Source organism: Canis lupus, chromosome 4, assembly GCF_003254725.2.
Source record: "Canis lupus dingo isolate Sandy chromosome 4, ASM325472v2, whole genome shotgun sequence".
In the NCBI taxonomy this organism is placed as follows: Eukaryota; Metazoa; Chordata; class Mammalia; order Carnivora; family Canidae; genus Canis; species Canis lupus.
In genome coordinates this window covers 66,916,121-66,926,538 of record NC_064246.1, presented here as the reverse complement: position 1 = coordinate 66,926,538, position 10,418 = coordinate 66,916,121, and the positions used below count along the sequence as shown (strand labels likewise).

The window sequence follows — 10,418 nt, the reverse complement described above, 5'->3', positions numbered from 1 at the left end:
CAGCCATTTGAACTACCTCCAGTTCTTAGTTTTCCCAGCTGAGGCCAATACTGCAGAATGGAAAAAACCTGTGCCTGGCTCAAATCCCTAAACCACAGAACCCAGGAGAATAAAATGCTTATTGTTTGAAGACACTAAATCTGGGTGGTTATTTAAGCAGTACTAGTAAGTGGAACATATAATGATCCTGTTGGTAGCTGGCAAGTATAGCAGTGGTTGGTGACAATGAGCTAGTGGACAAAGCTGGAAGGTTATTCACAAAGCAACCACTAGAAGCTTAAAGCATATTCAGTTATTATGTACTTGGCCCCTGGCCTAATGTACTGCCTCTTCCCTACACCCCTTCCCCGCCTCATTCCCAAGATTACAATGAGCAGTCTTTGGAGAACTGCAGATTAAGATAATTATCCACATTACAGGAGCTGTTATGGGAGGGGGAAAAAAAAAAAAAGAATCCTACTACAAGTTTTCAAAACCCCAATTATATATGTTGTTCCCCTTTTACAATAAGGAATCTAAAGGTTAATGTTTTATATGTTAATTTTTCCAAGTAGACTTGTTACTGAATTCTTCCTCAACATATTGAATAGGATCTCTATCCTAGCAGTTTGATTTCAAACATCAAACACTTTATGACATCGCATATAAGTTCCACAGAAATTCTTGAAAATATCAGGATACCACTCCAAAAACTTAAAGGAATCAAAACTATTTAAATTTTATTTTCAAAGTCTAATTTTAATCCAGACTGAACAAACAAGCAGAAAAGTGAGAAAGCTAACTGTATTAGCAGACACAGATGTACCAAATGTAAAACAGTGGGTTATTAACAGAACTATTTACATGCATATTTACAAGCAATCCTTTTGTACATAAGTTTTACTTTTAGTTAGTTGGAAAAAGGCTTTTGACATTAGGTACAAATATTTTTAAATAGGGCTGAGGTGGTACTACATTATAGTAAAATATTAGAAAAGTGATCCTCGGGATGTATCAATTATAAAGCAGGTGAAAACTTGAGTGACAAAGATCTAGTAAAATTCTCTAGTAAAAAAGTCAATGTAACTCATGCTACAAAATAAAAATGAAAGCCATATAAATAAAGCAAAATAATGTTCTAGGCTTTAGGGTAATGAAGTTGAGGGGAGGAGGGAAGAACAATACTAGAATTGCAATAAATCCTAAGTGAAAAATCTGGTTTAGTTGGGAGTTTTAGGTTTTTTTTTTTTTTTTAAATGACATTTTAAAAGCCCTTGGTTATCAAATAGCATCTGGATATGTAAATCAGTTAATATATTCTAAGACTTTAGTGCTAAAGATTTTCATGATTGTGATCCATATGTGAAACCCAATTTATTAAGACAATGTAAAACTAAATGAAAGCTATATACTCATCTAAAAAAGGATGCTACATTTTGCAATAAGATGTATTTCCAGGCTAAGACTTTTTCCTTCAAGAAAAGTAGAATTTAAAGGTTAAGCTTCTAACCAACTAGCAAAATTTACTTTCAACATTTCATTTATTTCAAAATCGATTTTATTGCAGCCAAAACAGTGGAATTAACTGTACATAATAAACTATTATATATATATACACATTTTAAGTTATAGGGAATAAAGTTTATTTTGGCAGATAGTGTTAAACAAAATTAAAGTTGCATACATTAGTAACATAACTCAACATCCTTAATTTGGTATAAGTGTGACATTTTCCTGTTTTCCTGTGTTCTGCTAAATCACCATAACCTAAACTGCTTTATAAAACTGATACGTTGAAATTTAGCTTTACTGTTTTCGCTTACGCTCTGATTCCAAACAAAACTTTTCATAAGCTTCTTCTATCTCTGGGTCCATCTCATCATCAATATCATCCAAGTATCTATGAAAGAAATGAACAGTCACAATTTTAATGTTTTTCAATTCAGAAATATCTAAGATGCTAAGCCACACACACAAAAATATGGTGATATAACTTTCTTAGGGTGTTACAGAATACAAGCACTTTTCGGAATTACATACATGTCAGTACTCAGACAACCAACCAATCTGAGGAGTCACATTTTACACTGGATTCCAAGTCTGAAGTTCGAAGTTAAGCTTCTGTTATACTTTTAGGCATGTTAAATTTTAAGTTTTATTTAAGTTATCTCTTAAGTTCATTTAAGTTACGTGAGGCTCACCCACAACCCCAAGATCAAGAGTCACAAGCTCTTCTGGACTGAGCAGTCAGGTGCCCCGACATATATTAAAATTCTTAACCTACCCTAAAAGTTAATTCAAATTCCTGACATAAATTTGGGAGCTCAAGGTATTATTTTCATCAATTTACCTTAATCACTCTATAACTAGAACATAATTTCAGATATGGCATTTACCTCTACTGATGCAATATTTTATGTTTACTTAAGATCAGAAATGGCATTCCTGAAATGACCATTTAGTCACATTCCCATTTATTTGGAATAACTTTCGTAACAGGCAGCTACCTTGAAAATCATCTATCTCAGAATTTTTCAACTATTGGGTAGTGTAAAATGATGAAAAACAAAGCCTTCCACAGTTAAATATGGGTGTAAAAATTTAAAGCATTCATTAAGGATTTAACATCTTCTGACTACTCATAGCCATCTTAAAAAGGGGTACTTTTTAAGGGGTACTTAAAAAGTAGGGGTACTACTATCATGTCCATTCTTTTCAAGTAATCTCTATGCCCAAAATGGGGCTCAACTCACAACTCTGAGATCAAAAGTCACATGCTTTACTTACTGTGCCAGCCAGGTACTCCTATCATCTCCATTTTAGAGATAAAAGATTCTGGGAGGATGCTAAATACTGTAAGATTTGGGTTAAGTATGTGGCATAGCCAGAATCTGATTCCAAATCTTTTCCCTTTTCTACACTTTTCCTCTACAACAACATGCTGTGTATGTCTCTTTACCCCACAACAATCCTTTCCACCTACATGTGTGACTAAACAAATCTTGCCAATCCTATCAACTGCTGATGGTCTTTTTGTTGTTCTCTCTCCATTTCGCGTACAAGGCCATATGTTGAAATGGCCACAAGTCTATCAGGGCAAGAGCATGTAATACTTACCAAGCAAAACTTTAGAGGACAACCTGAAATTCAAGGTCAAAAACAGTCTGAACTTCCAGTGGTATACCCACCAGGGTTGAACCTTTTTCTTAATTGTGTTTGAGTTCTTACATCCCTGTATTTTTTTTTTTAAATTAAACTAGTATGTAAAAATATCGTAACATCAGAGGATCTCAAACAGACTTATAAATATCACTAGATGGAGGATATAATAAAAGTGGTTCACTTTTTTAACTTACAACATACAGGAGATGAGACATAAAAATTAAGTCAGATTTAATTTATTCCCTCCTCCACTAAAGAAGAGGAGAACCTGAATAACTGGCCCAAATTCATATAAACTACTAAGAGCTGGAACTAAACCTCATGGGTTCTTGGTTCTTCTGTAAGCCAAAGTAATATGATAAGGGAGTAACAAAGATTTTATTACAAAGAATGGCAGGTAGGGATTGAGCTATGTGAAGAGGACTATAGCTTACACATTCCCATCATTCCAAACACTTACCGAGTTACCGAGTTATTATTAAGTTACGTTTTCTTTAATCTTAATTCATCCTTTCAATAGCTAAGATCTGAGTCTTTTACTCTGTGCCAGGAGATGGTTCTAAGTATAGATGTATTCTCATTTAGTTCTTTTTTTTCTCCTTTAGTTCTTAAAAAGAACTTAAGGAAGGGTCTACTATTTCTAATTTTCCAGATGAAAAAACAGGCATAGAATTTGCTTTAGATCTTCCAATATTAGAGTTGAATTGAATCTATTTTACAAAACTATGCTTGAGTATACTACTACTTTAGTTTTTCCCCTTCAAACATGTACATTTTCAGAATCATAGTTTGTGTTTTCTAATATAATTTCCTGAAAATATTTGGGAAGTATTACATATATAACGTTGTAACACCCTCAAAAATATGCATTCTTCATCTACCCTTTTCTAATATAAACTCCATCTACAAACTATGGCCACAGAAATATCACAAAGTTAATAGCTAAAAAGAACTTACGGATCACCAGCCCCTGATAAATCTGTCCCATTTTCTTCATAATCTGGAAAAAAGTCTTCTCTTTCAAGTAACTCTTGATATTTCTCTTGGTAATCTATAAAAAAGTTTTAATAATTAAATGCCGACAAAAGTCATAAAATGGACATTAAAAAAGTCATAAAAATTCTGTGATATTAGTTTTCATTTAAGTAGAAGCATTGTTTAAATAGCACTAAGCTTCCAGTTGCATATTTAATAACATTTACAAAACTTATATTCCAACGGGCTTGCTTTTGCCACCTGCATGCTCATAAATCTTCACTGTAATATTCTTCTGATTATATGTTGTAAATAAAGCCACTGTTAATATGCCAGAGTACATGTCACAGCCAATGTATATGCTGCTTATTCTCTCTGCTGCTTCTTTCCGTAAGACAAAATATTGGTTATATAACTTGTTGGCAAAGAACATGTTCTTCCATATTCCTGTTCTTCCTTCCACAAGGAAGGATTTTAATCAAATAGTCTGGCCTCTAGCTCCCCTTACTCTTTCCTGAGGAAGTAAAGTGAGCTAGCAGCTAAGAGCCACTGGCCCATGCTTCTCAATTATATTAGCTAACCCAGCAAAGGTTCTGAACACAGGGGATTTTCTCTTTCCTCAGAGACAGCTGGAAAGTAGCTACCTGATAAATGTTTCAGCTATACGAACTTTCCCTTGGTTGGGTTCTTCCAAGGCGATACAGGTAATATTATAGCTATCCATCTGCCAGCTGTCTTAGGCAGAGTTACTGAGTATCTTTTAAGATTAGCATGTCTGTACAGAGTACTTATCTCTGATTAATAAAATAGATCATGTGCATTAAAAGTAGTTACCTTAAAATAGGATTCTTGTGAACAACAGCTACCTCAGATTTCAGTAAGATAATGTAATTACATTAAACCATATTTTCCCCAGGATTGCCAGTCTCTATTAAACTAATTCCAGGTTAAGGGGTTGGTGATATTCTGACATCCAATTTTGGCAATTTGGAGACAGTATTAACCATAGAACCTTCCTGCAACAAATACATGAGGTAACAGACAAAAGAAACATTCTTTTAAATGCATAGATGAGTTCACAAAGAAGAAAGCCAAGTTACCTCATGACTAATAAGGGCACTAAAAACCATATGTACCTACTATAGCCAGGAGGCTGGCAGACCACATGACTTAGTAACCAAGGGACTTGGATTTAAAAACCCACAGATCAGAAAGCAAGGTCTTGACCCCATGTGAAATGGAGATGGAATTCAGGCCCAAGCCCATTTCTCCCTACAAACCCAGGACCTTCAAAGGGTGGATATCTCAAGCAAAAGATGGACCAGGAAAAAAAAAAAAAAAAAAGGAAAATACTCTGGTGGCAAAGAGAGACAGCAAAGAAGCTTGTTGGTCTCTTCTGGATTTGGAGTGGAAACAGAAGTACTCTGAAGAAACTGGATCCTCAGAGAATTTGTAACAATGGGCCTGCTCCTCAGATTTCTACTCCCCACATATAAAAACTTGTTCCAAAATCAGCTTTACCCCTGTGACTCCTTGGAGGTATAGATGTTGTTACTACAAACCAAGCCATAAGGACTCTTCATGAAAAAAACAAAAACAGTTAAAACAGGAGAACAGTCATAAAGGGCCATAATATAATTTCAAATGGTTTAGAAAAAAGTATGGACAGAACAAGTGATCAAATAGAATAAACGTTAACAGGTACATCTGAATAATGAGTGTTCTTTGTACAATTTTTACTTTTGTAACTTTTCTGTAAGTTTGAAATCTTTCCCCCCAAAAAACATTTTAAGACCATTAAATATCAGATTGCAGTAAAAGTAAATTTTATGTGATAATCAAAAGTAAAAGCAGGGTTAGAATTAAAGGATAGGACAAAAATGTGAAACAAAAATAAGCATGTTTAGAATGAGGGGAAAAAAAAGGACTTAAAATTTTAAAGATCAAGATACTTTGAACAAAACGCAGGAACGAAATTTAAAAATTAAATTTCTATAAACAAAAGTATCACTAGAAAGACCAATAGGTCAAACAAATAAGACACAGATGAAGAACAAAGAACCAAAATGATATAGGGTAACTTTGAAAAATAAGAAAATCTGTCTTACCAGACATGGCAAGATTTAAAGTAAAGCAGTAATTAAGACCTCAGAGTTGGTATTCAGACAGACAAAAGATCCACATGCACAGACACAAGGATAAGATACAAGTTTATAGAGGAGGGACACCATACACATCAGAGGGACATTTTACTTAGGAGAGAGGATGGATAACAACACCTGTTGCTGAGAAAAGAGGACATGGAAGAAACACTTAATTCCTACTACATCCTTCATAAAAATTAGCCAGATGGATAAAGACCTAAATATAAAAAGCAAAGAAGACCTTTAGAAGTAAATGGAATTTGACAGTAATAAGAAAACTTTCTTAGCCACAGAGAGCTCCAGGAACAAAACAGATTTACATGAAAACTCAAAGCTTCTATAGGACAAGACAAACAGAATGGAAAGAGAGCATATACTGGGAGAAGCACAGAGTCACTTTTCAGGTTATGTAAGGAATTACAAATCCATTAAGAGACAAATGATCCAAGAGAAGTATGGGCAGAGAACACAAACAGGCAATTCTTCAAAGGAAGAAAACAAATGTCAATGGAAACAGGAGAAGAAATTCATTGTGACTAGCAAGGAAATGAAAGTTTGCAATTTTGTACAAGCTAACTGACAACAATTAAGTCTGGTAGTAAGTGTTGCCAAGGATGAATAACAGGAACCCTCACATTCTGCTGGGGGCAGATTATATCTATATATAAAAAGCAGGAAAGCAGGTAGGCAACACCTCGTGAAATAGAAGATGCACATAACACATCATGTAGCAACTGTATTTCTTCACCCTGAAGAAACTCCTGCATGTGCACAAGGACGACTTAGGGACTGTATAGCACTGTCTACAGTACCGAGTGTGAACCACCCAACTACCCTGAAATCGGGACCTGGGACCTAGAACCTGCGGTTTACTCTGAGTACAGGGTTACTTGGAATTTAAAATGAACCAAAGCGGGATGCCTGGGTGGCTCAGGCCTGATCCCAGAAATCTGGGATCGAGTCCCGCATCAGGCTCCTTGCATGGAGCCTGCTTCTCCTCCCTCTGCCTGTATGTCTCTGCCTCTCTTTCTATGTCTCTCATGAGTAAATAAATCTTAATAAAATAAAATGAACCAAAGCTATATATACTCACATCAATGTAGATAAATAGCAAAAACACTGAATAAAAAATAAGTTGCAAGAGATGTGCACAGTAAGGTACCATTTAGGTTAATACTATGTATGATACACTGTATACAGACATATAGAAAGTAAAAAGACATCACACTGACCCCAACTTCCGGATGAATTACCATTACCTCTGGAAGGGAAGTAATGGAAGGACTGGCATTGGGGCTGAGCAATGAGTCCCAGGACAGAGTAGTTTATTAGTTATCTGTAGAGTCCTATTTAAGAACACCTGAAGTGTATATTAATATAGCAAAATGACATTGGTTTAACCTTGACAGTGAATCAAAAGATCCATTTTCTGTGGTATATATATATATTTTTAAGATTTTTGAAGATCTCCCTCCAAGGGAGCCAGGGCTCAATCCCACAAGAGATCATGAGCTGAGCCAAAAGGAAGACTAAGCCACCCAAGTACCCCATGTGGTTTTTATATTTTTTGAGTGTTTCATAATTTTAGGTTGTAAGATAAGCAGTCCTTTCCACCTCACAGGATAGTCAGTACCTGCGATCCAGAGGAAAAAAGTGGGAAGATCCCAACAATAAGCTGGTTTTAATCGTTATCAAATGGGAAAATTTCCTCTTGTTCATCCCGCAGTCTCATTTATCACAATTAAAGCAATCTTTCTACAAATGGCCCTTTTCTGGAAGGGGAAGTGTGTGGAGATTTAGATTTTAATTAACTCTGACCTACTGACATTTAATGAAACCCATTAATTCTCAGTATCTGCAAGGATCTACAGGAACAAATGTTGTACACTATGCAGTGAGCTAGAACCATCTTTCCCTTCTATTTTAAGCTTACAGTATAAAAGTGGAATACTAGAGTAAACATAAAAATGATTGCATTTAATTGCGGGATTCTTCCAACGCACTGTCAGGGTGACAAGATAATATACATGGAGTCGGACTTTCCATTTGAAGTGGTTCAAAGTGGTGGTCCCTGTGAAGAATATTCTATATGAAATAAACATTTAGCCTGTACCTTAGAACAACGTGCCCACCTCAAAAAGCTACAACCTCATACTGGCGAGCATATGGTTCTCTAGAATTTACTAGCTGACCAAGAAACAGGGTAAAGCACCGTGAAACCAACCTACCTGGATCAGCCGCGGTGAAAGGAACACCATCAGAGGTATAAAATGTTGGTTCATTCTAGGATGAATCAAAGTGATACAAATATGTAATCATTTCAGAATTGTTTTAAAAGCACATTAATTAATGAAGGTCACTCATCTGCATCTGATTATGCAAGAACAAGCAAAAAACTAGCCTTCTAATAGCTATTTTCATTTCACTGGGAAAGTCTATGGTTTTCAGATTTCTATTCTATTCTCTCAAGTTCCCATGGCTATAACCCTGCTGTCTATTCTCGGTCACACTCGTGATGAATTGTTTTGTTGTGCACTGTGATTTAGCATTGTGTCAGCTGATTTTCACTTGTGTTCTCCTCTCCCCATCATTTTTTAAAAGAATTTCCATGGCTGGGGTTATAGGAGCATTTCTCCACTATTGTGCTGTGTTTGGTCATGTCAGGAGCATTAAGGCATCATTGGCCTGGTGATCACTTTTCTTAATTTACTACAACATGCAAAGTAAAAGTTTGAGATATAGGCCTCTGGTTATAAATTCTCTGCAAGGGCAGCCTGGGTGGCGCAGAGGTTTAGCGTCGCCTTCAGCCCAGGGCCTGATCCTGGAGACCCGGGATCGAGTCCCATGTCGGGCTCCCTGCATGGAGCCTGCTTCTCCCTCTGCCTGTGTCTTTGCCAATCTCTCTGTGTGTCTGTGTCTCTCATGAGTAAATAAAATATTTAAAAAAATAAAAAAATAAATTCTCTGCAAGAACTTCTTCCCATAATCCCTACACTCAACTGAGTCCAAGCCTTATCAATTTCCCCCGCCACCAGATGGATCTTTCTCTAGTCCACCCTTTCCTTAGAGGATTCCATATTTCTTCTATTTACCTGGCCTGCTGGCTACCATGTAACCCTAAGCCAGTTGAAACAGTTATTAGCATTAAACTCTGAGAATGCTTTTTTTGAGAATATCTTTATGTACCTCATCTAGAAATTTCCAAAACTGGATCCAAGCAATAAACAAAACTTAAAATGTAAACGCTGGCATACCATAAAATAGTTAGGATCATTTTCTGGTGTTGCTTCTCTGTATGTTGAAGTTGCATGGACTCTACCCCAGTTACTTGACCGGAGTTCTACAAGCTTCAAGAGCATCTGTTTCACATCTCTGCAGACAGAAATTGAAAAGGAGTTAAGTTTATCTACCAAAGTGTTGTCAGATTCTAGAATACCAGACTCCTAAAACTTTGTTTCATAAATTTAACATATACATCTAAGTGCTTTGATTTTTTAGACATTTCCTATACTGATTTTTTTTTAAAGCAGTCTTGAAATTTGTTCCATCTAACTGTGACTATATGGTTCATAAAGGCAGTACCTATCCAGCATTTTTAGACCTCCTACTGGAATTACAGTATTTTACCCAAGAATTTATGGAACTATTTAAAGCTGGAATCATTTTACTTTCCAATAGACTCCCTATCTTAACACAGGAAAATCTTAACTTTTTCAATTTATAAACACAACTGAACAAAAAAGGCCAGGTGTGCAGAAGCCATATGTAATATACCTTTAAAGAAAATATTTCTGTCAATTTGGAAGATTTCAATTCTTCTGATGGTAGCATATATAACACATTAAAAAACAACCCCCAGAGAAAAAGAAAGTGAGATCCACTGCTTAGCTACCCACCTGCTGCAATTTGCATCTAGGACAACATTTTCAATTCTCTGAATAATTTCTTCCATATCATTCTTTCCTTTCTCCTTCCAGGCATCTTCCAAAACTGACCCTGTCAACTAAAAAAGCAGGTATCAGTAAAATAAGGAATTCAATAAAGTACAAAAATTCTAAAAAGTATTGGTAGCAGTTCCAACATTCTTTGAACAAAATGAATTCGGTAAGTTAAATATTCCCAATTATTCTCCACCCTCTCATGAGATTTTCTCAGGAA

At 35.7% G+C, this 10,418-nt stretch overlaps 1 protein-coding gene across 9 annotated transcripts in view; it reads right to left on the bottom strand.

Annotated features, from left to right (window-relative positions):
- Window positions 1-693: 693 nt before the first annotated feature.
- The window catches only part of PAIP1 (poly(A) binding protein interacting protein 1), a 29,796-nt gene continuing 20,071 nt past the window's right edge, over window positions 694-10,418 (bottom strand). For 8 of the 9 annotated variants that reach the window (XM_025434982.3, XM_035715501.2, XM_049109289.1 and 5 more), the window contains 5 exons: window positions 10,157-10,263; window positions 9,515-9,632; window positions 8,489-8,543; window positions 4,099-4,192; window positions 694-1,879 (listed from right to left, as the gene is read on the bottom strand). In XM_025434982.3, the coding sequence (XP_025290767.1) occupies window positions 1,786-1,879; window positions 4,099-4,192; window positions 8,489-8,543; window positions 9,515-9,632; window positions 10,157-10,263 (468 nt within the window). In that variant the 3' untranslated portion in view covers window positions 694-1,785. Of the gene's footprint in view, window positions 1,880-4,098; window positions 4,193-4,950; window positions 5,133-8,488; window positions 8,544-9,514; window positions 9,633-10,156; window positions 10,264-10,418 lie in introns of those variants that run through there. The other variant, XR_003130955.3, reaches the window with a different exon arrangement.